The sequence below is a fragment of the Melospiza georgiana genome, chromosome 2 (genome assembly GCF_028018845.1).
Source record: "Melospiza georgiana isolate bMelGeo1 chromosome 2, bMelGeo1.pri, whole genome shotgun sequence".
Classification (NCBI taxonomy): domain Eukaryota; kingdom Metazoa; phylum Chordata; class Aves; order Passeriformes; family Passerellidae; genus Melospiza; species Melospiza georgiana.
Genome location: NC_080431.1, coordinates 24,356,849 through 24,383,424, shown reverse-complemented (window position 1 = coordinate 24,383,424; position 26,576 = coordinate 24,356,849). Strand labels below are relative to the sequence as shown.

At 41.7% G+C, this 26,576-nt stretch overlaps 1 protein-coding gene across 1 annotated transcript in view; it reads right to left on the bottom strand.

Moving 5' to 3' along the window:
* Positions 1 to 3,208: 3,208 nt before the first annotated feature.
* Positions 3,209 to 26,576, bottom strand: part of GABRA5 (gamma-aminobutyric acid type A receptor subunit alpha5) — a 56,047-nt gene continuing 32,679 nt past the window's right edge. The window contains exons 8-11 of the mRNA XM_058044599.1: positions 12,993 to 13,136; positions 7,123 to 7,275; positions 5,643 to 5,854; positions 3,209 to 4,740 (exon numbers count right to left, since the gene is read on the bottom strand). Coding sequence (XP_057900582.1) covers positions 4,438 to 4,740; positions 5,643 to 5,854; positions 7,123 to 7,275; positions 12,993 to 13,136 — 812 coding nt within the window. The 3' untranslated portion in view covers positions 3,209 to 4,437. The remainder of the gene's footprint in view (positions 4,741 to 5,642; positions 5,855 to 7,122; positions 7,276 to 12,992; positions 13,137 to 26,576) is intronic.

Below are 26,576 nucleotides of genomic sequence, written 5' to 3'. Positions count from 1 at the left end.
TCCTCTGCAGTGGGGAAGAATGAGTCGCTGGAAGCTAGCTAGCATAAATAAGGGAGGAGATGCCAAAGAAGGGAATGGGACTCATGGATCACATTCCACACTTCCTAGAACTGAGGGCCCCGTCTCAAGCACCAAATAGTTTGGGCACCTGAATTTTCTGAGATTCAGTGTTGAAGGAGAGCCCTACTGGTGGTACTGCTGGCACTGCAGTGCTACCTTATACACCATGAGAAGCACAGAAGGGAACTGGGGCTCCTCTGTGACAAAGAAGGAAGGACCTGAAGTCCATATCCTACAGCTCCTGGAGTCCTCCAGCTGAATGCTTATTAGAGATTTCTAAGAGGCTTGAGCCCCTTTATTCTGACTGAAGGTCTCTGTTGCTCCTGCTGGAGCCTTTAGGTATGAAGTTGAATCTCAGAGATCCCAACAATTTCTGTGTGCTCTCAGTTCTGTCCTTCAGCACAGGGCTCTCTGCTCTCTGGCTCATGGGCAGGATAGGGAGAATCCCTCCTGATGCTGCCATGCTGCAGCTTTTCAGCAGCTTTGTGTAGACTTTTGGCAGAAGCATGGGCATCCAGGGCAGGCAGGGCTGCTCCTCTGGGGCCATCCTTGAGCAGTTGTCCTAAGAACATCAAAAACACCAGCCCACAGTGAATGAAGAACTGAGCCCAGATCCACTGAGGCCAAAACTGCCTTGGGTGGCTGGCTCCAACATTTATTATCATTTATGTGTTAAGTTATAGTGGGTGGTTGCCCTCTGTGTAGTAATTTTCCTACCTACAAATCCAGTTTATCATTGTTGGTCCAGTCCATTACAATCTATCAGGATTTCTCAAAAACTCTCCAAATTCATCTAACTGAAATTAGTTGGTCTCTTCAATCAATATTCTTACCTTTTACTTTGCTTTTAGCCAGGGACTAATTTAAGCAGCAACTTTTAAGACATTATGACTGTGAGAAGTGATAATTGCTTTTGAGGATGGCACTGAAAAGGAAATAATGCATTACAGAATGGGACACTTGCACTTCAGTCTAAATTAGGGATAATTCTTGGAAGATCCTTCAGAAGTCCTTCGGGCTTCATAAAATCTAACTTCCAATCTTTCTATCTTCTCAAAATTGAACAAATGTCTATAACAACATAGTGGAAAACAGAAAATTGGTAATGTAAGGATGTCATCAGAGAGTCACTATGCAATGACCATACTTAAGTGTTTGTAGTGACATAAAAACATATAAAAGATTACAAAGGATTCAAGTAATTTTATAATTTCATTGTCAATTCCAATCTGAGAAGCAAGTGTGTTAGGGGAAATACATCCTTATTACAAAGAACTCTTTCTCCAAATTTTCTCCAGATTTAAAAAATCTGCACTTGCTACATTGATGTTCTCTGCATAAAATGAAGAGCAAAACAGTTTAATTAATTTTTCTTCCAAGTTTAACTTAGATGTTGAGCAAGAGTTTTTGAAAGATGAGATAATTTCATAATATCATTACTTCCTCAGTTTTGTTATAAATATGTTCAGGTATTCCACAGAGGGCACATTCCATTTAGAAAAAAGCAGAACACAACTCAAGATAACAGAAGAGGGTTCAGCTTTAGAAAAGACATTGTTGCTTAAATTCATCCTTGAAGTAAGCTGGCACAGTTCAAATATCAGAAATTAAAAATCTCTTCCATTGTGTTTGACTTGTTCTTTCATTCTTACCGGGTGCAGGGAAGGAAATTTGGCAGCAGCCTGCACACACTTCTCCTACAGTGCTGAATTGTTTAATTCACTTTTCAACTCTTTTTTCATGAATGCACACATGAAAAAATCAATGAGAAGCAATTCCTATTTATTACTCCCTTTGGCCATGACTAAGCTGTGAAGTAGCTGTGTCCTGCAGGGTCCTAGTTCACCCATGCTGGGGACAGTGACACAGCTCACTCCATTCCCAAAAGCCCAAGCTACTTCCATGGGATACCAAGGGAAGTTGGTGCACATCCAGATACCACCCCAGCCTGGGGCAGAACAAAGCTAAGGTGTTTTGGTTGAGCCAGGACCTGGAGAATACTGCTGTCTCCCACAGTTCAGATACCATCTCAGTGAGTAGTGATCTCCCACACAAACAGTTCCACTGACTGTGGAGAGATCTAAATTGTGAGGTAGGATATAATGCCAGGCAATTGCATTTAAGTATTCTAGCCTGGAGTGTATTATTGAAGCACCTTCCAAACTATGGGACACCTAGTGTTCATGCACAAGCACATGCTGCAGGTACACCCATATTTGTTAAAGAGTACTTTCCATGTAAGTAAAATAGATCAGATTTAGAGATCCTTTCACTAAGCCCTGCAATGGAGACCAGGAAATAATGCTGTAATACAGAGTAAGAGTCAGGCTTGGGTGTAAGCAGATAAAACCAAGCACAGAAACTCTCTGGGGAGACTCCAGGACTGGTTTGGAAAAGATGCTACTCAAAGATGGCTCTGAGTTTCTCTTTCTCAAAACACAGTCATGTAATTCTTTGAGTTTTTCACCTGAAGAAATAGCCAAGGGACTTGTATAAAGTTTTGCCTTCCAATAAGCACAAAAGCCAAAGGGATCTCCCAAGGGACTGATGAACGAGGAGGTTTGCGGCTGCTCAAAGACACAGAGGCAGGCTACATGAAAACAGAGATCCACATCCTCGCCTCAGATCAGGCTAGCACTGAATAGATGGGTGTGCCCCCTCCCTTGCTCCTGTTTATCAGCATCCAGTCACTTGCTCAGTCCCATGGCTTCTCTATTGCCCTCAAAAATTTATGAATTTTTCCTTCCACAGCATCAAAAAAAAAAAAAAAAGCTTCAAAAAACAATAGACACATGAGATTTTTTTCTTGGAAATTTTTAGGAATGAAAGGGTTGAAGGAAGACACATAAGAAGCCAAACAACTCCCCAGTCCTAGACCAGACCCTAACCTCAAAGTGAAGCATGAATTCTCCACTCTGTCCCCAAAAGATCATGGGATTAGCAGGATAGCACCAAATTCTGCAACAACTCAATTCACTGTGTTTACTCAAGGCATGTCCCTTTCTGGGCAGCAGGGAGGATATGTCATGTGTGCACACGTGATTGAGTGTGTGCATGTGTGCTTTCCAGTTAATTCTTCAGCTTCTCTGGTGTGCTCTTCTGGTCTTTCTAAAAGGACAACCAGTATAAGAATGACATTTTGCAATCAAATGTTGAATGCATTTTTTATTTAAACATTAAGATTTAATTACAAAAGCCTCTGGAACAATTAAAGGATGCCAAGGAGGAAAGAGCTGAAAACTCAGACTGCATTTTCTCATTCATTGTGAAAGCAAAACACATTGTCAGCAGCAAGGCGTTTTATAGAAAAGTTTCAGATGGACAGTACAAAGACCTTTCTGTCAATATTGTCACTGAAACACCTTGCTGTCATGAAGCACATCTTTTTTTTCTGATCACACTTTCTAGTGTTGGCTGATTGATTTTTGCAGTGGGAAACAATAATTATTGCAGAAATACTGTAATTCTTTTCTGCTAATCTCTGCTAATATAACACAGTCTTCTTCTTGGAAAAGTATCCAAACATAATTTACTTTACCCTGGTAAAAATGTCTGCTGCTGTTGTTAATTTTATTTGCACAAATATGTTCCTAATCTATGTTAATTTCATGCAATATAATTCTTAATTTTTGGAATAAATACTGAGAATCATTAGAGAGAATTCTTTGGAATGCAAAATCCAAACAAACTTTGTCTTTTCATTTAAGGGCAAGATTCTGTCATCTTTATTTACATAAGTAGCATCCTGCTCCCTGTGTTATTTCACTGCAAACTAGAGTCTCAAGCAGTGAAAATCATCATAGTCCCATTAGGATTTACTGCATTGTAATAAACTTCCAGTGAAAATTGGGCTGAGCAGTTTTGTCTATGGAGTAATGCACTACCTGTAACTAGTAAAGGTGCTCAAACATAGCCCTACACTTAATAATTTGGCACATTTACAACTGGCGTTACTCAGTAACTTATCAGATGACAATAGTGGAGCTCTTCTGTAAAATATAGGTTAAGCCCATATTCATATGACTGTACATCTGAAGTATAAAAACCACGATATGTAGTACACTTGAACAGTTAAAAAATATAACTTATTTTATTTGTAAACTATCAATGCAAGATACTCAGCAGCAAAGAAGCCATGTTCAATGTCTTCTGATCTTTTATAAAGATCCGTTGCTGTAAGTAATATAATCGTCTCCAAAACATCTGAGGTTACATGTAGAAACAATCAAGGCAATATTATTTGTACATATTATTAAACATGCAAAAAACTTCCTGAAGAATATTGCCCAAACGTAGAAAGTCATCTGGATCTCAAATTTTCCTTGGTAGCATCTGCTTTGTAAGTATGGCTCACATGTGGCTCCAGAGTACTTCAGTTTATTTTGGAGAATTGGCACCTTTAATAACAGGCTCCCTATTCAAATATGTGGCCCAGTAAACTAAATTAAAAGTTCCAAACAGCACTGGAAAAATTATCCGGGACATTTTGTCAATCTTACTGATGCTGTTGTAAGTCTTTTTGCTTTCAGCAGGCTTTTCTTCTGGAGGCTTCACTGGAGCAGATGTAGTGTTTGAGATGACAGCTGGGGCTGAGTCCTTTGGCATGTTTGGTGCAGGAGTCATCTTCCCAGTGGTGTAGGTATTAGTTGGTTTATTTCCCAGCAGGTTGCGCTCCTTTTTCTGCAGTGTAAAGAACAAAATGTTATACCACAAGAACAGAAAGTGGAAACAAGTCCTCAAGGGACTGACCCAAAAAGCTGAGCACCATAATCAAGCATGCCCGTTAATGCCTGTCGGCTATTCTGACTTTGACTACCAAACAGATTTTTTGCCTTGATTTTGTAGCCCTTACTCAAGTGTGACTTTCCCTGATGAGAGAAAGCTGAGACTCACTGGCTGCACCCACATCCCACCTGGCATGGGCATTAGCAGCTTCTTTTGTCAGTGAGATGTAGTCTGGCATCTGCCCAATGGACAGCTGAGAAGATGTGAACTTCATTTCCCCAGCTGCTGCAAAGGGTATGGGGAAGGGCTCATTGCCCCTGCCAGCTTGGCCTCTTTGTAGGCTTTTGGGATGCCTGTGGGTAGGAGCTCTCTAGGAGATGATTTCCTGAGTTAGTCCTATCCCAAAAATTTCATTTCAGCATGAAACTCAAAAGTTTGCATTTTCACATAATTAGTCTTTGGTTCCTTTTTTACTGTGGTGGGACCCTGACTCATGGAGCTCAATGTGAGCATTGTTATTTATTAGGAAAGCATACAGGGCTTGATCTGCAGAGATATGTTTCATGGTTATGTTATCAGAAGTCTGATCACTGAAATCCCATGTCCTGTGTACTCAATGCCCAATGTAATTCTGTAAGCAGTCCTCTTCATAGAGATGACAGAGACTGGTAGTCTATCTCTGTGAAGGGAAGGCACTGTATATATTTCCTTGCAAATTTTCCTCCACAGCAAAAGTATGTCATAAGGTAATTAAATACCTTTTTCACAAAGAAGTGGGAAATTGACCGTTCAGTTATTTAAACTATACTGAATACCTGCTTTTTATTTTAGATATTTGAAAAATGTAACTTAAGCACCTTGATTTTTGCAGCTTCCTGGGCTTTTTTGCCATCCCATGCCCAACTCCTCTTGGTGAAATAGTTGACTGTTGCAAATTCAATCAATGCCGAAAATACGAAGGCATAGCAAACAGCTATAAACCAGTCCATTGCAGTAGCATAGGCCACTTTTGGCAAAGAGTTACGGGCACTGATACTTAAGGTGGTCATGGTGAGGACTGTTGTTACTCCTGCAAAGAAAAAAAATAAGAGTCAGAGATGAGTTTGCTAACCCTTATGGGATCTCATATGAGTTATGAGCAGGTCCCAGTTCAGCAGGATATCTAAGAAGGCCACATGAAGTCAATCATTGTTTGCATATTGTGGTTTGAAGGAATAAGAAAAAATGAAAGCCTTCACCCTCAGATATTTTATTCTATGGAGTTCTGGTTAGTTCTAGCTGTAGTTTGTTTAAATAAGGATTTTTAGGGTAACACAAGCCCATGGTTTATAACTGTCAGAATGAAGTGGGATTTCTTATTTTGTTTTCTTATACAGAGATTGCATGTTTAAAATTGTTGACTGTTACTGGTTTCCTTGACTGTAGCTCCTCCTTTCCCATATGATAGTAAATGACAAACAGCCAATGCTTTCATCTGTGAGAACATTTCCCCAGGATCAAAAACCTCAACTCTCAGTTACAGCTTTGTAAACCTAGAGTAAGTCAGCAAAGTGATGCTACTACCTGTATTCTCTCCATACAACTTGCTGAGCTGATTTTTGAACAAAGCTGCCAATTGACTTCAGGAGGCTGGTACAGGAGAGTGACTCCTTTCAAATATGTGAACAAAGTTTTACTTAAAAAACTGTTCCTACTCCCCTTGTTTTTCTTCTAGTAAAAATCTTGTATTTCATCAACCTTCACTTTCTCAAGTGCTTATTTTCTGCAGCTTTCTAGGGATAAACCAAGTAATTAAATGACACCCCAAAGGTTTTTTCCATAACAATTTCTTGAGTAAATACACATTTTCTAAATGCAAAGTCATATTAATTTGTTTGATGGTTATAGAGATAATTGTCACTAATTAACCTCTACATGGTTTTCCGAGATAAAGATCCTACAACAAAGATGAACAAAATGTCTTGAAGTGATATCTGCTTCAAATGCTTAGCTAGGGTATACATTAAGTATGATAATCTGTATGTCATTTTTTTCTAAACCATCCAGCATCCACTGAAATGGAAAAAAACCCCAAAACAAATCACACTAATCGTATTCTTCTATCTTCTGTCCTTAATTTTCACATAATTGATTGACCAATTTCTGTCACAACTTTACAAAAACAGCCCAGACAAGGCTTTTAAATTGATTTTGAGTTTAAACTGGAAGAGAAGGAGAAAACATTTACAACACCTCAAGCAGAAATAAACAGTTGTGAACTGTGGTTTTATTACAGCAAGTCACTTTGACAAGCCACAAAGATCCTATCTGTGTCCTAGGAGAAAGTGGGATACTCACCAAAGACAGTTCTAGCAGGGACAGATTCTCTGTTTAGCCAAAATGACACTTGTGATAAGATCACAGTCATTATGCAAGGAAGGTACGTCTGGATGACAAAATAACCAATTTTTCTTTTCAGATGAAAGTGGGCTGTCATAATAGTATATTCACCTGGAAGAAGAAAAATGTGCGTTTGAGTAAAATAAGGAAGGCTTACTGACTTAGGTACTGAATAAGGCCAGTTCCAACCCTCCATTAGAGGATATCACTCCGCCATTCTTAATTTTATGAAAAATGTCTGGATTTATGTGCTGTGGAAAACCAAGACTTGAGGCAGAGGTGCTGCTAGATCCTCACAGTCTTCACATTTGGTCTCCAAAGCAGAAGACAATGACTGCTGTTCCTACTACACTGAAAAGCTGCAGTCCTCCCATGCACCTGGAATGTTGTGATGTTCACAGGCTTAAAAATCTGGTTTGCTGGCACTGCCTCAACACTCTCTGGTTTTGGCTCAGTCCTACAAACTCTTGCAGCATAGCAATAATTAAGACCCTCAACTCTCCAAAACCTGATTTAGCAGCAGGTTTAGCAACCTCATTAGTGAAAGTGTTATGGCGAAGCCATCAATTTTCAAATATGAAAATGGGTCCAGACACTCCTTCTGCACCACATTTTAGGGATTGCCAGTCCCAGCATCTTCTGTGAGAACTGCCACATTGCATATGGATCCTGGGATGTCTTATTAATATGAGTACTCAAACCCTTCAGACTGCTGGTCCAGAAATAAAAAGTCCCTCTAATGCATGCCGTGTTCCTACAATTTGGTACACTTTAGCCCTACAAAAGATTGTCTGTTTCTGGATAGATATTGTGTCCTGTCTTGTTCACCTGTGCAATGAATATTGTACTGCCTGCATGGAGAGTTCCCTAAAAGCTGCCACAGCAGTGCTAAATTCCATTTCTTTTTCATATGCCAAATTCACAGCATTGCCTTAATATGCCATTTATCAGCTCCTCTGAATTTCAATAAAAGTCTAAATAAATGCACTCAAAAATCAACAGACCAGCTGTCACCTTCCCTAATGTTTCACAAAAATTCAAACCTTAATCAGTTCTTTCAGATTGTTCCTGGAAAACCATATAGTGGTTACTGCGGGCTATTCCTGGTGGTAACTGCTCCCTGGTTCTTTCACAGTATTTCTGGAACACCATGTAGTTGTTACTGAAGGTTATTCTTGATGGTAACTGCTCCCCAAATCCAAAATCTTGCTAGCTAAAAGCATGCTACTATTTACCTAGGAACAGTAACAGTAAAAACAAAATGTAAGAATAAAAAACAATTCATCCCTTCAAGCCCTAAAAGTTCTTCACTGATATCAAAGTAATTTAAAAGCAGGCATCATTCAGTTGGGTACTGATGAATCAGAGAAATGCCTGTTTTGAAATATATACTGTCCTTCAAGAACAACTATAGCTATAATCTCTGCTGCAAGATTTGACTGTTAGTCTCTACAGAACATCCACAAAAGGAAAATATCCAACAGATTGATTCTGCCTTGAGTGAATAGCCTGAGTTGAGCTGCTGCCAGCATTACTAAGCTATTAGATTTGGCAGATTACTTCTAACTGACAATATGGCTAATTAGCAGAGAACAGGTTTACAGTGAAAGGGTTTTTGCAGGTATAGCTGCACTCATATACTACGCTACAGAAGCTCTGCTATTCTGCATCAACTTTACAGACCTTGTTCACGCTGAGAATTCTAGACAGAAAGTGGAATAACACAGAATACCTAACTGACATCCTGCCTCAATCTTTATGTCTTTCTCTGGAGTCTGATTTTCTGGTGAAACGGTTCCCTGAAGAGTGGTGTGGAAATGGACATGGAATACTGTGAAACTGGGGGGGAAACCCCTGCAAAGAAAAGCCTAATTCCCTTCAATTTAGTGTAATTTTGAACCAGGGAGGCTGAACATGCAATGGTCTCAGGAGGAAGCCCACTTGCTCTTTCTAAAGGAGTATTTGCAGCAGGGTCTGCCTGCCTCAGAAATCTCAGGCAGAGGGACTGTTTCTCAGCTGCTACTGCACTGGGATGTGTTTGAGTCACAGTTTCCCCGTTTGCTCACTACAGAGTGACAATGTGCATTATTGATTTTGACAGTATGCTGTCTCAAAGCTGGAATAAAAAAAGAATCTACACAGCTTCAGAAGAGCAACAGGACCCTCCTTTTTTCATTTTTAAGACACAGGAAATGAGTGCTTACGTTCTGATGGCCCTCCACAGCTGATTTTTACCTTACCATTTTCTTTAACCTATCAAAACTCTTCTCCACTGAAATAATCACAGCACCTTGATTTTGTACTTGCTTTTCTCCCAGCTGATATTTTCTTTGATTTCACATGCTGTCCCTTTCAGAGATGTCTATACCAGGAATCCTTCCTCCATTAGACTTATGGCTTAAGAAAACCCCACAGCTTGGTTTTTAATGCCCTGGGACCACTGCTTAAAGTAAAGCTAAAAGCTGCCTCAGTTGGCCTTTTGTTTATAGAACAAGATACTGGCTCTGTTGGAGCAGCAAAGCTCCCTTTTACTTCTGCAAGGCCAGTGTTTATCCTTAGACCATAAGCTTTCTTGAGCAAAAGCTAATTTTTGTTATAGGTTTATGTAGCACTTAAAAGAGAATCCTGTTTCTGATGGGGTCCACTCATCACTGCAGAAAACAAATTATTGTTAGTAAACAAAAACAAATCTAGTACTAATGAAAAGCCCTAGAGCAGAAATGGCTGCACTTCATGGAGCTGTGCAACTGTGCTGCTGCTCTTAAGGGGATTTTTATGCTTTAAAAGCTGCTACAGTTTTGTTTGTTTGTTTTTTTGGTTGGTTTTTTTGGTTTTTTTTTTTTTTTTGGTATATAGTTGATGGAGTTCTGGAGATCCCGCTTACAGATTTTCCAAGATCTTACACACATTATTCCATTGCCATCATGCTGAGATTCAGCTGAGTACTTTAAGGAGGCTAGACCAGCCCCCAGGCTTGTTTGTTTACTAGATGTACCTGGACTCAGTTCTATCAATGGCTGTTCTGGCAAGATCCTGACATTCGGTACATTACACACCTCCCTGACTATGCTGACATCCAGAATATTTTGGCCCATAAAAAACGCATGTTCCCTTTTATAGTGATTCTAGAGAAATATTCATCTTTAGAATTAGCTGGTTCAAAATGAAGAGCTGAGTGATTCTTTTATTGTTTCGGCTTTGGGTATTACAGAGCTCAGGCTCCAGCTGGCAGTATACAAAAGAGTGGGTTTATGTTTTGTTTTGTGCCACTGCAGATCCTAAGTTAGCTATGAGAGATTCTGGGTATGGGGAACATAACCGGGCAACTGTTTGTGGAAAGCAGCAAGATCCCCTTGGAGTCAAATGTCATATCATTGTTTTCAGCACTTTTGCCACCAGGACATAACAGGTGTTGGTTCTGTTAGAAGCAGAGTGAGTAGGAAAATGTCTTTCTTTCAGGTGAATAACATTTGGGGATGTTAGCACAAAAAAACCTCAAAAACAACAACAACAAAAAAAAAACCAAACTGCCAAAAAAACCCCAAAACCAAACAGGTGGCACATGACAGAGCTGTTTTCTGTGCCATGGCTAAAATGTTCCAAGTTTCAAGATTAGCTGGAGAATTAGGAATGCCAGGGTATTTTTTTTCTGAGAAGCCAGCCAAACGGCAGCTTGCCTACAAATCAGCACAATCCCAAGGAACCAGTACAGGTCTGGACCTTCCATTTAAAAAAAAAAAAAGTCTGCTGGAAAGACAGGCATAAATGACCTGTGACATACACAAACATTTTGTCTGTGCAACTGCAATGGCTGTATAGTGTCATAAAAGCCACAAAAATCCAAGCACTTGGATTATGCAATAGCTATTTGTTTTTTCTTTTTCACGTTCAACAATTCAATAGAAGGAAGAAATGCCTTCGATGGCCATTCGTAAGTAATGCTGATTACTGGCCTCCTACGAGCTTGATGAACTCCAGAAAATCCATCGTTGACTGATGCTTTCCCTGTGCAAAATCGGATTTTTGTATTTTGCTAATCCCCGGTTACAATCTGTGTCCTGCTCTTTGTGATCCACCCTGCAATCAGAATCCAGCCAGCCCAGATGTAACCCAGGACATTAATATAAAATCTTGACGTTGGAAACACAGCATTTATTATAAATCTTAAATACGTGAGGGAGGTGTTTACTGTGCGGAAACTTTGGGATTTGTCTGGAGTGTTTCCTTGGGCTGAGGAGTACAAGGAGCTTTCACAGGCAAAGCGGCAAACTGGAAGTGGCCTGGAGCTGACACGCTGGAGCACTCACTGCCTGGGCTGGATGGTTTTCTTGCTCTGAGGAGCAGGACGAGGTTGTAGGAGATGCCCCAGTACATCCTTTGGATCTTTTTCTTGGCAACAATGAAGGCGAGAGGGGAGCTGCCATTCATTGCAGAAAACAATGCGGCTATGATGGTGAACTGGTAAGGAAAAAATGTCTTTACTCTTTAATGGGAGATAGTATACTCATTCTTTTTCTGCAAAAGTGACCACTCTGTTTATGTTTCTCTTGACTTTATCAATATTCTCTTTAGCATCAGCTTTGTTTCTCCTGAAATGGGCAAGGGAGGGGGTGAATGTCTATAGGATGGAAATGGCAGTCAAGTTTAGTGGCTGCCCAAGGCGAGCCTTCCCTCACTTTCTGTTCTTTCTGGAGCACAAGCGCCAAGCTCAGATGTCTCTTCTTTATTTGCCAGGTGGAGCACAAACTTTTATGCATCTTTATGTCCTGGTCCAATAGCTTCGTGTGCAAGTGTACATATATGTACTTGTTTTCATGTCTCCTTAACTTCCTACAGATAGTAAAAGGTTCCTAATTTAATCCATACTTTGTCCTCTCCCACTCTGGCCATCATTTTTTTCCAGGGACACAGAATATCACTAGCACACTCTGGTGGGCTTTGCCTGCAGGAATTGCTCCCAGGCATGTTGCCGCAGGCTACCCCTTTCCCCGACCCGAGCCCCTTGCAACCACCAGCAGTGGAAATGCCCCTTTTCTCCACGGCAGGCTATTCAATTTCCACCTCTTCCCCCTCCCTTGGCCGGACGCCACTAATGCTGTCCGGCCGAGCGCATTGTGTAACCCGGTGGAGCCCCGGTGCCGCTGCGCGCACGTGATGCGTGTCCCGGCCCCGACCCCCGAGTCCCCCCCGCCGCTGCCCGCCAGGGCTGCCCTTGCGTGGGAGCCTCGGGAGGCGGGGGGCGCGGCTCACGTGGATGCCCGCCCGGGGATTAAAGCCGCTTTGCCTCCCTAATGCTGCCACATCTGGCGCCTCCGCTTCCAGCCCGAGAGGGAACGGGGATCCTCGGGGCTTGCGCCTCCTCCCCGGCCGCGTGGTCCCCCCGACACGCCGCACAGCCCTGCCATGCCACAGTCCCCCCCCCCCTCCATTCCCTTCCCCCCCACGCGGTTCCATCAAGCAATCATTTTAAAGCGATGATTGAAACGGATCAAATGCGTGGGTGGTGTTTGCCTCCCAGGGTGGTTCCTCCCTCGGGGAAATCAGCCAGCAACAGCGCTGGCAGCCACAGCGAGGGCGATCGCCAAGAAACTGCGTGAGGTTTCTCAGGCACTCCTGTAAATACCAGGAGCCTGGATGTGTCTTCAGCAATGTACCTAAGAGCCAGCATTTAACCCTCAGTGTTTAAATGCCTCTACACTTAAACAAAGGCTCTCCCTGGCACTCCACCTCCCACCGGTGCTTCCCTAGCCTTATTGCAAAGTGAATCCTGTGAATCTCCCCTCCTGCCCCAGCCATCAGCAACCGTGGGATGGAAATGTTCCCCCTACCTGTACTGGTACTGATGTTTTCCGTGCCCACGGTTTGTCCCATCAGGTGGTACTGGTTAAGTCGTGAGCCATCTTCAGCCACCACCACAGACGTTGTGGTGCTGTTAGTCCACACATAGATCACTTCAGAATTGGGGTAAGCATCTGCCAACAAGGGGGGGAAAAGACAGTCAGGAGTAAAAACCACTGTGTAATATTTTAGTGGATCTTTAAATGATAATGACAGGGAGAGAGAAGAATGGAGGAGTGAGAGTGAATGGAGAAAAACAAATAAAGATGATAAAATCATGGTCCCATATGCCCAGCTCAAAAAAAATATTAGGTTGAAGCCTTCTAATATAAGAGATGTGTGGGATGGTTTGTGAAAGGCTGGAACACTAAAGGTATAAATATAATCCATCACAACCACTCAATTTAGGAAAGCAGCTCAGACCTATACTCACCTCACTGGTGGCTCCTACACCCCAGCAAACTGCTAGAGGTATTTTGCTGAAGTTCCCCCTCAAAAGGACTCAGACACCTTGAATGCCAGGACAACAAGGACCCTCCTTGTCTTGTCCTGTCCGCAGGACAGAATTCTAAGTGATGCCCTGTGCAGGTGCAGGGTCTGGTGTGTATGCACTGACTGGAGTACGTCTGTGTGGGTGAGGGCACAGGCCTTGCATGTGGGTAAAGGAAGCTGGAATGTGCCTGCCTGTGCCTGTGATGCTGAAGAGCAGACACAGAATGCAGGGGTGAGAATGCATGGAGAGCAGGAATGGGGCAGGGAGCTGCAAGGAGAGGGTAGGTGTTTGTGCGTAGCAGAATGGGTGATGGTGTGAAAACACCTGCACAGCTGCAGATGTGTATGTGATTTCTCTCATGTTCATTTACAAGTCCTAGGAATTAAATGTGGTTGCAGTAGTGCCAGCTCATTCCTTCCTCTATAATGCTGGTGTAACTTTTAATGCTCCAACACCCAGAGTGATCACAGTATTATAAGGAAATCTCAGTTTTCTTTTAGACTGTCAATGCTGGGTTTAGATTTTAAGCCTCTGCAGATGGTCTCAAAAACCCCAGGAGACAACTCTAAATTTAATTATATTTCATTTAATATAAGTAGCTCTCCCACTTTTTAGAACTCCTTTAGCATCAAAAGTTTTCAGGTCACACTTCTGCAAGTATGTTACAGTAGGCCAGAGTACATTGTACTAAAATGTCTGGAAATCAGGCAAGGCTTACTTTCCAAATGGAAGGTGAACAGCAGGTAAGCTTGGGAGTGATCTGAAGACAAATATTAGTATCTCATCTTCTGCACTTCTGAACTTGGAAGGTGTCAATGCAGAATGTTTCTTTCTGGAAAAAACCTGACATCCTCGTTCAGGAGACAACACATGGTGGCTTTCCAGATCAGGACTTGAGAGTAAAGGACAACAGGCTAGGTTGAAGGATGTGTTCTCACTCCATCAGACTGCGCGTTTTGTTTGCAAGTGAGCTGTATTGGAAAGGTGCAGCTCCATGGAGGACTTAAAAAAATTCATAAGCATTGGGTCAGAGGCAGTGGGTCAGCATGAGCTTCTGAGGCACTGCAAGGGCAAGAAATATGGTAGGGTGATCCCTGGATCCATAAAACCAGGAATGTCCAGCAGAAAATGGGAAGCAATCCCAGTTCAAGCTAAGAGCACGTGTGTAGCACAGTGAACTTCACTTGAATGCTTGACCAGGTAGCAGGGAAGAAAGCAGCACTTTCTTTGCACTTTCGTGTTACCCTGTCGGATGTGGGAGGCAGGGCACTAGGCTCAATACACCTTTGCTCTGACTGTTTATGGCTTTTCATCCACACCTCAGAAAAGTCATAGAAATAATGAAGACAGAGAAGGGGAGAGGTCAAAAGAAGGTTACAAGTACCTCCACGGACTGGAAAATAAGTCATGATTTGACACTTAAGCAGCTCAGCTTATTCAGCTCACTGACAAAAAGCTGAGATGTAGCTCAAGCTCTGAGTATAGATACTTGCATACATAAATCTGAAACCAGGGTGAATCTCTTGGACTACTCACAAAAAGTGCCTGAAAGATGGTTCCAGGCAGATTCAGATGAAGAGCAGGGCAGAATTTCCTAACTGGGTGGGAGATGGGTAATTACACAGTGGCTAGCCTTCTGAGAAAAAAAATAATTACGAACTACTGTCACTACAAAGACATTGATAATTTGAAATAATTTTTTGTCACCTATCTGACAGTTGCTGCTGTATCCAGGGCTGATCCTGGGTTTGAAAGTTGAGAATCTAGAAATTTTTCATCTTTTGTTAGCCATGCAGGACTGCCCACATGCCTTCCTTATGCTTGTATTTGTAGCTCTGCAGTAAAATTACTGTAATTATATGTCATGATCTACTTTGAAAGGCTAAGAAGGAATGTCTTCCCTATTTCAAAATATTTGCATCACAAAAAGTCATGAAATTTCACCTTCCCTTTAGAGCTGAAATACTTTACTATCTCTGAGATGATTACAAGTTCACAATGAACTGTAAATAATTTCAAAGCTCCATCTGGAGAACACAAGTGGGAGGAGATGGGTCCATTTAAACAAAGTAATGCAGAAAGCCCTCCTTTTTTTAAATGGTGGTATATGTTGTTCATGGGCTGATTATTCCCAGGGAATGTGTTTAAGTAGCTTTGGGATTGTCAGAAAATTCAATTTTTACCTATGTTACTTCCTATGCAAAAAAAAAAGTTCCTAACAACAGCACTGGACTAAATTTTTTTTTTTTTTTCTTTCTGGGATGATCTAGATGTATCTCAGCTCAGCACCCCCCTGTCTCTGCAATGATCCCAGCAATCAGGATAATTGGGGTTTTCTTTGTTTTCTGATGATGATGATATACATTCATTCATCCTGGCTAGATGCTTCCCAATGCGAGTACTGTAACCAAATTCATTGAAATTGCAATCACACAAGAATTTAGGCCTGTAAGGTTTAACAAGATTTCAGATGCTTTGGTTCTTTCCTCTGTCTGGCCTAAAGGGCAGGGGAGTCCAAAAATAATTCAACACCTCTGCTGTGAATTGCAGCCTTTACTGGGTGCTAAAACACATGTAGTGGAACAGAGTTGGGGGCTCCTATGCTGCAGGAGTCCAGCAGCTCCTCTTGTAAAATACCTGCAACTCAGAGAGAGGCCACAAGGTGCCAAAACTCAAGATCCCACAGGTATGTCTAAGCATTACTTCATGAGGCTGTTTTCTTTTGAAACCATGCCAGGGAAGGGGGGTGCCAATCCCAGGCCAGTTGGTGAGAAGAGAGAGCATTCAGGCAGGCAAGAGCACAGCATGAGGCCAGAGCCTGCCTGGGATGAAGACTCTTGTCTGTAGGTCCTTCCTCACAGGATCTGTTGTGAGGCCACAAGACAGAGAGCTGTGTCACTGCTAGGCCAGGAATTAGAGTGTCCATGGGAGAAGAGAGAATAGCTCATCTAGAAAAGACTCTTGTGCAAGGGCAGGATGGTTATAGCCACGCCTTGAAGACACAAGAGGATAACAAATGTGTGCCTGTGGAGCCCAACCCAAACCAATGCAACCTGCAGTGATTTTACCTCCTCAGGAGAAGTCTGCCACATTAGGAATAGCATGAATTTACCTCAATCTAGATATATTCTACTGTGATGGATCACATATATTATATGATCCTCATCTATCTTCCATGCAAATATAATAAAACGTGGTTTGTGTTTTAAGAAACTCTAATATAAGGTTTCTGACTTAGTGCCTCCTTTCCTTATTACACATCAGGTTCTGACAGGAAAAAGCCACCCCATGCTCCTTGGTGTGGCAGCTGAACATCTCTTCTCTGGTCATCTAGATAAACCTCCAGAGGGATAACCCTGTGTACTTTTAGCAGGTAGCTGTACTCCTCCTGCAAGCCTTATGCCATATCTTCACAGAAACTTCAAACTCCAGTTACCCCACACCTGACAACCATAAGCTCCAGCTCTCCAGCTGATAACCCCTGCAGTAAAATCAGGCATGGTCATATTGAAAGCTGAAACTGTGGGTACAGTAGAGAATGATGTTATTTTGCTATCAGGGTAGAAGTACTAATGGAGACAGTATTATTCACTGTCACAGCAAATTTTGTAAAAATAGTCTTCCACTTAAGCAAAGCTTCCAATAGGTTGCCTTCTAGCCTTGCTTGCTGGAGCACTGAACAACTTTAGGTCTTGCTGTTTAGAGATATGAGAAAGGTGTACCAAACAAAGGAAATATGGAAATATATCATCTCCTTTACGTTACACACAGAGTGGTGATGTCTCCAAGAGGGTGACAGTAGAATGTAGTTGCAGCTCTGGAATAGCAAGCTGAGAAAATGATGCTGATAGTTTTGCAAAAGCAAACTCAACTTCAAAGCCACTGTAAATCCAGGTGAGACTGCTTGGTGTTTATTCTACTTTAAGCAAGTGCATGTCTTCTGGATTTCTGAATCCAAATAATTAATCTTGTGTTCTTTACAATCATTTCGTTGTCTTGTCAAAGAAAGGATGAATTCTCATTAAACTATCCTTTCTCTTCTATGCTCACTTATTTGAAAAAGGAAAAAAAAGGTTGCAGTTCAGATGAACAGCTAAAATTACAAAGAAGTATAATGTTATTAAATGTGAGAAAATGACAATAGACATTTATTTCTACTGGACAGTTGATAAATGGCTGCAGGCTTATCACCTACCAGAATGATGAAAGAAATAATATCTTCTCTTATGTATTTATTGACAAGCAAATCTGTTTTTCTACATTCTAGCATCCAACGTACAGCACACAATATAAAAATGGTAAAGGTGTCCCTTGCTCTTCTCCCACACTTTCCCTGCTCCTGTACGGCTGGGAAGGAAAGCCAAACATGGCCTTTCTTATACCAGTGAACATTGGGCAGGGGAGAGAGAGGAATTACATTGAGAAAAAGTCCAGCAAAGCACAGCAGCAAGTGGGTAAGACTTGTAGGATCCCAGACATTTGCCTTGGCATGGAGGATAGCCCTGTTGGCAAATGAAACAGTGTGAGCAGTGCAGAATCCTCCCTTCCATTCAAAAGGCAGCTCACAAGCAGGGAGTTTTCTCCTGCCCCTGCCCCCACCACAGGGTAGGGATGGCTTCTGACAGAAACTCTCCTCCTTGCTTTTCTCTCTCCTCCATATTTGAAAGAAACTCCAGGGGGAAACAAAAAAGTGGTGGTGAGGAAGACTATTTCTTAGCACCTTAAGCCAAATAAACCTAAATGTGGATGGATGAACACAAACTTCAAATCTACGGGACCCAGATATATTTCTAGGACTGATTTTTTTAAGCTGCAATCCCTGATAAAAAAAAAAAATCACCACTGATATCTGCCAATAAATTTTCATTCCTGCATTACACGGCATAAAATAATTGAGAAACAAAGAACCCTTCTCCAAAACACCCTCTAAATCCTTTGACAGACCTCACAGGAACCATAAAGCAGTGCCTGCATAGTTAAGTTAAGGCAGCCTGTGCAGCATGTCTGGATGCCCACCCAGCATGCTTGAGGTACGTTCCACAATTAAACAGACCATTTATCCACAAGCCATGGCTGGAACTTTCAGAACTGTGCTAGTTGGATGCTGAGTTAACTTAAAGAGATATTGCAGAAAGATGGCTTCTGGTTTGTTTTCTATTTTATTCATTCCAATTGTGCAGTTACATTCTAAGCCTTTATTATCGTGACTTTTAGTACATGCCACAAGGATTGTCAGACTGCCTAATCTTGGGAGTATTGCTAATCCCTGCCAAAGCCTGTTGACTGGGGAAGATGTGCATAAATTTTCAGCTTTTTTAGAAACTCTAATTACAATCTGAATACACATACAAATATCTATCTTATCTAACCATTAATGTATTTGACTCACTTAGAGGCTGTTATATAACTCACTAGTGATCCAGATTTACAGCCTCTCAGACTCCTGCAGGCTACAGAACAGCACTGCCACTAAGCCATCATGTACCAGCTTGAATTCTAAGAGTCAGGCTGGATTTCTTGGGGTTTGTGCACAAATACTTTGTAGCCCATTACAAAGCATCTGTCAACAGTTGTGCCTATGTGACTCAGGCCAGATTTGAGCTCCGTAATTGGAATTTTCCCATTAAAATGACTTTATAAGAATGACTTGATGTACAAATGAGATCATTCTATACAAAGGGCAAATGGAAAACAAATCTAGTAAAAACGTACATTTAAAAATAACAATAACAAGACATGGTACTAATATGCATGGTCTAGGTCTTGGGGGAAATAGCTATTTATAAAAATACTTTTTAAATGTAAAATAAGAATACAAATACTGAGAGAAATGTATTCACATATTAAATGATTAAGAGCCAAAAATAAAGACTTTGCCATAGCGTGATGAATTCTGATGTTCTTGGAAGAATTTCAGGGTTATGGCAATTACTTTAGGGACCTGAAATAATTAAAATTGAGACTGATCATTTAAACTGGCATGAGTTTATAGCATACAGATAAACAGCATGCATGATTTTGACTACATCACAGACAAGAAGTGTAATGTGTACAAACACACGGGACTACAAATTAATGTAAAACAGAGTCACAGGATGGCAGGGACTGGTGGATACCTCTACTGATCATATGGTCCCACACCCTGCTCAAGCAGGGACACCAAAAGCATTTTTTCCAGCACCATATCCAGTCAGGTTTTTAATATCTCCACAATATTAAAATCTCTGTGGCCAACTGTCAATCCCTCTTGATGACCTGCTCAGCCACTTCCACAGTAAAAGCATGTTTTCTTCTGTTTAGATGAAATGTAGTATTTTTTAATGACCAGTTGCCCTTATTCTGCCAGTGGGCACTACTGAGCAACACCAGTTGCCTCTTCATCTTTCATTCCCCAATCCCTGCAATTTATACAGATGTATTAGGACCCTCTGAGACTTCCCTTCTCCATACTGAACAGTCCAAGATCTCAGTCTCCCCTCACAGCAAAGATGCCCCAGCCCTTCAATGATTGTTGTGGCCCTGCACAGGATTCTCTCCACATAATCTCTATTCTTCTTGCACTGGGAAACTCATATTGGCCATGCACTAAGAATGGTTCCAGATGTGAGTAAAAATTAAATGCCCAGAAGGAAACATTTTTGTACATAGTGTCATTGCCTGTGACAACAGAGGACATCCAAGGAGGAAATTATACATGAAAACTGATGAAACTCATGAGCATATTAATGAAAAATTATAGGGCACCACTGTCTGTAAAACAGGCAGCAGGAAGTCCAATCATACTGAAATGTTCATTTCTGTCCTTCCTGAAATTGAAACAAAAATAAAATTTGGTAATATAAGTAGTATTCTATATGTTTTCCTGATACAGTTTTATCTGATCTTGTTGTCACATTCTGCAGGGAATAGTATAGGATGTTCTGAAAAATGTGCCAGACAGGTCTCAAGAGACTTCATTACTAAGCAACACTAATATACTCTACTGATCATTGCTAAAAAAATAAAGCTCTAAGTTAGATCAAAATTATTCTCTTTCAGAGTATGATTTACAAGTCACCTCAGGAAAAGGTGGGAATAGACATTTGGCTTGGAAAAGAAATGGAAGAGTGTACCCACAAGGTGGTGAAACATACAGAACTGAAGATGTCTGTCAAATTCATTTTGAGACACATAGTTTTGCAAAAGCCATTTTCTTTGGCTTTTCAAAGAAAGAAATCAGGTGGAAGGTCCTGTGTAATTTTAGAAGTTACAGTTAATGGGAAAAAAGTCTAAATATGACCTGACTTTGAGGTCAAAAATATAAAGCAAAGGAAAAAACCCAAACTGAAAGCAACTGTGATTTTGGAGGTTGGATTCACAATTAGCACAGGCAAATCTGCTGACTTCTTTAATACAATAAATTGACTGTTTTCAAGTTGGTACACTAAATCACAATCATACTGATGATGGGTGTAACACAAATAATAATGAATAGTGTTGTCCTAAGAATTCAGTCAGGCATAGCACCTTCACAGGATGCTGTGGCAGCCTTTAAGAAGAGTCCAGAGCTCAGAGCTGTGCAGAGTAACACAGAATGTCTCCCATGAATGATCACGAGCACGAGTGACAGCAGCTCTTTCTTGCCCTATCATGCTCACCCATACCTTGGGGGAGCAGTAAGAGGGATGCATCCATTTCCCAAGCACTGGGATTGCAACTGGGAGTGACTACTTGCTGTGAAATCTGACACAAAGGCAGTAAAAACCAGACATGGCACACTGAACTGAGCTGTGTGTCTTGGGATTGCAGGTTCTCAAGGCTCTACTCAGAAAAGGAAGAAAAAAATCCCAGCAAATTAAATGTTTTTCCATGGCACAGCCTGGAGCATGCCAAACAGCAAAAAGACCTGTAGGTGTAGACAACTGATCTCTGCCACTTGTGGTGCAGGACACCTGCCACATACTGACTGAAAGAGGTGTCTAAACAGGGTGTGCTGTGGGGATGTTACACATCCAGTGCTCCAAGGCACCAGCAGCACCAGGTCATCCCCCCAGCATTCCTACTTTCATCTGAGAGCTGATGTTAGGGATCGTCGTGCCTTCCTTCCTTTGCCTCTTCCTGTTTCTTCCTCTCAGGAAGAAGTTTTAACACAACTGGTGTTGTGGTCAGGAGTTTTAACACAACTTCTTTCTTTGTTTTCAGGTTTAGTGGCAGCTGTCTCAGTCTAGACCTAATCTGAGAATTGATTTTACATCACATTTAGTAGTGGCTACACAAGTGCTTTTCTTATGGAACACGTCAAAATCTGGTGTGCCAGCCTCTGATCCTTTTCTTTTTCCCCTTTATGGCTGGCATAAATATCCACTGTAAGAGAACTAGAGAAACAGAACAGTAGGATGTCCTAGGATGACATTTTAAATGCTAAATGTCCTAGGAACATTTCTGACCTTATGTCGGTCTTTCTGGGCCATGCATGTGGTAATTCCAGCCAATTTGAATGCTGTACTAACACTTAATGAACTTTGAATTTACAATCACAATATTAGGCACTTGTATTAGCTGCTTCATTAGGAAAAGCAGTATGGTTATGAGGATAATGTTAAGACATTTAATTTACTTTTTGCACGGCAAACAAAAGTATCCTCCAAAGTGTGGCGGATACCATTACTCGCTTTGCATAGTACCTTTAAAAAGATTAAGCACCTTTGCTTAATCTTAATTGCAGTGGTCCCCTCCTTTTTCAAGGTGCCACTTAATATCAGCAAAGCAAACATAACCTGCTCTGCAGGAGTGTCACTGGAGTTTCTTTTGAGAAATGCAGAGTAAATTTTAGAAAATACGCCACTTGATCTTGTTGTGGAGGGTGCCTTCACAAACATGGTATTTTTGGCCACATGAAACATCACAGAATGAAACTGTAACCTCACTGTAATCTACAGATATTCTTCTCACCCTGATATGATGGCATCAGGGACTCAACCATCATAGTGTATCTGCTGAGTTTACCATTCAAAAGACCCTTACTTATAAATCTGTATGGCCTGAAACCAGCTGAGAGTGATTGGAACTACTTGCACAGCTAAATATATACGTCTGTTTCTGAATCCTATCCCTTAATGAAGACATTTACAAACCGCAGAAGTACTGCTACATTAATAACACCGTGTGAATGTGTAATCAATAGGTATGCAGAGAGAGCGGGCTGAAATATTATTATTCAAACACTTTAATATTGCCTTGAAATTGCAATCACAAGAACTTATTCCCTACACTACAGGTGCAGTCATCTAAACTTCCGAAGATGGATTATAGACCTCTGCTCTGGGGCACAGTGCAGCGCTGTATTTCAGAGAAGGGGATAAAATCTCCTGAGGCTGTCAGTTCAAAGTGCAGGCACACATCCTCTCCTTGGGAACTGTCCCCTCCCAGTCACTCTGGAGACCCAGATCCAAAGGGGCTCACGATCTCATTTTCTCTGTGCATAAATAAAACATCTCCTTATTTACAGCCATCAGCTGACCTATTTTAGGAGGAGATTAACCTGAACCTAAAAATATCTACTTCTCTCCCCTAAGACGGTAAGAGCAATCAGCTCAGCTGTATATATTTACCCTCCAAAAATATAAATTTAGGAGAGAGGAATCCCAGCTTTGCTGGCATATTTAGCTCTGGGATGTTTTCAGCAAAATGGCTGGCTCTTAGCACAGGCTGGCTGTGAGGAGACTTTCAGTGGCAATGACAGCAAAGGGGGAAAAAACCAGAAGGCTTATCAGGCCTTCCTTCTTGGCAGTTCTCTTTCCTACTCATTTCTTCATGGGGGACAACATGAAACAACTGTTTCCTTTGAAGAAGCTTGCTGAGCTGGGACTGCGGCAGCACTGGGTGACAGCTTGGACTGGCTTGGCTCTCTGTGCAGGAGAGGAAGCTAATGAGGTTCCAGCAATTTAGGTGGAGGACTTCCTGGCCCACCAGAGTCTGAGGTGTCATAAAGGAGCTGCCAGACTAGAAACTGAAATCCAAGTTTGAGCAGTGTCTTACAGCTTTTTTCCTTCCCCGAAAACCTTAGGCAAGTAATTTTGTCATTAATGTACTGCAGTAGCACTGGGAGGCTCTAATTGAACCTAGGGACCCATAACGACAGAGGCAATAAAAGCAAGTAATGAACCACTCTATCTTTGCACAGAAGAGACTGTAATTGCTCTTTGCTTCCTTTATGCCCACCTGCAAAATGCAGGCAGCAGAGACCTACCAACCTCACACAGGGATCATGAGAATGATTCCAGAAATGTTTATGAAATGCTTACAAGCCATGGAAACAACCACCTTAGAAAATAAGAGACATTAAAAACCTGGTTTGTAAAGCAGTGGAGCAGTATCTACCCATTTGTCACATTTACAAATAATATCCCATTTGCCCGTGGTATAGACCCATGATCCACGGCTGGCAACCACAAGCTTGGTGCTGCCCTCTGGGGCATGATGAGACAGCAGTGTCTTTGCAGGTTTGCACCCAAAGTCCATTTGAAAGCTTAAGCATATTAAGCACAGCTTCTGCGTGTTGTTTTCTATTGCTGACAACTTATATTGATTCCCTGTAATCAGGCAATTGAGCAGCCTTTAAGTTTAGGCTGTAATCTCCAAAGTGGGAAACGCGTGCTGATGTTTGTACCACTGGCAAAGCACCCCGGATCTCCACACAGCTCCACCACAATCCTGTCTAGACCTCTTCCACGTGGGACAAAAACACCCCTGCTGAGTACCTCCACACCAGCCCCTACCCCCGCCTGAACTTTTGTTTCCTTGAGCTCAAAACCACCACCAGCTGAGCTTTTCTTCCTCAAAAAGCCTGGGAATGTGAAACACCTCAGGAGGAGGAGGCTGCTCCCAGGGCAGGCAGAGCGCAGCCTCTCAGGGCTGGCTGCTCAAGGGGCTCCTTGCAGCTGCTACAAAAGCTGCTGCCAGCACCCCCAGGAAGCAGATCCAAAGAAAGGGGCTTTGTTAAGGATGATCCTGCCTGCATGGACACTGCTCTCAGCTGGTAGGGAGCCAAGCCCTTGGCCAATGTGCATCAGCAGAGTTTGTCCTGGGCTCAGCACTGGCTGCGAGACATGGGGAAGGCAACAGCTTTTGTTCCTTCTGACCTCCTTTTCTCACTTTGTTATGAAGCTAAGAGCGAAAAACTCACTGGCTTCTATGCAGCAGGTGACCAGAAGTAGAAGCTGACTGACCCAGAGCTGGGCACTGTTCCAAAGGAAAGCCATCACACAGCCAGGGGGCTGGGCTGCTGTTCTAATGTATTTTAAGCATTATCTCAGTGCAGACATACAGGAACCCTGTATATATGACAAAGCCTTTGAAAAGTTAAATAGAGACAGTTACTGCAAGTGCTTGAAGGACATACTACAGTTTCTTCAGCCTTTTCAAGAAGTCCTGGATGTGTCCCTATAATGGGTGAAAACTGACTGATCTGATCATTTTAGGGAGCCCCTTTCCCTTTTGTCAAACTAAAAAGTATATTTCTATGGCAAAACTACCAGACAGTGGTAAGTTATGGTCCAATACATTTGCAAGTTATGCAGACTGGGGTCCTCCAACAACAGCTGCTGCAGAAGCCACATGGTCCAGGCCCAGAACACTGTGTTTTAATTTCTAAGTAGATTCCTGTTAAGAAATCTTCTTACATCTCCAGAATACTTGAATATTACAATATTTTCTTTTACACACCATTCTTGATTAATTTCCTGCCCTTTGGATGTTCTGCGCTACATTGCTCCAGCTTGACTGTGGGACCCAACTGCCCCAAATGCTGAATTAAAGAAGCTATATTGCTATACCTACATGTATATGACTGTAGGCTATGATGCAAAACCTGTGAGAAGGCTTAAATGTCTGCTGTTCTAACCCACTGCACTCAATGCAGAAGAAACAGCACAGCTCATACAAGATGCTTGAAGAAGTGGTTAAGTTTTCTCTATACTGAAAAGCCCTACTGACTATCTCATTGAGATCCTTTGAAAAATGGGACTTCCAGCAGAAATAGTTGTAATAGTCATTGGAAGAGATACAAAAGCTCACCACCAATATAATGTAACACCTAACTAATCTGCAGCAGTGACTGTTTCTTCTGAACAAAGTATGGTTTTGTATTTCTGAGCTAGCAATGCAGAGAAAAATGGACTTCTAAGTTGCTCTGACTAGGGTATAATACACTTACCTACATGAGATAGCACTGCAGAAAAATAGGAACTTCTAAAACATGATTCATCTCATCCTTAGGCATATATCAAAAGTAATTCTAATGAACCTCTATGCAGAAGTACTTATTTCTTTTCAATGGCCATAGAGGGACTCTACGTAACTAACTGGAGCATATTTTTCTATCTGAAATTGTCACAGATCCATCCCATCCATTGCCTAGAGCTTTGCTGTCAGTACAAGGCTTTTGATATGGGCTCTTCTCTGGGCTCAAGTCTCTGTCTCTGGGCTCATTCTGCACTAAAAGATTTCATTTTTTTTAAACAACACAGCCCCATGACAAGTCATCTGTCCATGATTCTAAGGAAAATTAAGGCAAATAACAGCAATACCATTAGGTGGTGTCCATCCCCTCCATTCACTCTAAGGCTTCTACAGAAAATTAGTTCAGGCTAGATGTCTGTGCTTTACTGGCTAGCTATACTTAAGTAAAACAAGTGGTCCAACAAAGTTGTCTAGACTGCCTGTTTGATGCTGCCACAAGCAAGTATTTCATTGTGTCTGGAGTTCTAGCTTCTAAACAGCTAAAAATAAGGGGAAAATTATGCTAACTAAAGAGGTGGTTGGTAGCTGAGAGTAATATAGGGTTGAAAGAGAGAAGAAAAATACATCAAATGTCTTAGAAATATTTAGTTTTAGTATTCACCTAACTTCACCTTATTTTGGTAATTCAGTATCAACATTATTTTAGTAATTGCAATGGGGGTGTCTAAGGAAGCAGCAATAAGCCTCAGGAAAATGTATCAGAAGATATTACGTTAGTGAGCAGAACACCACCAAACCTATCCCTTCCCTATTAGCTGACTTCTGCCCCAAATTGCAAAATCACAACTTAGTCTTGTTGAAC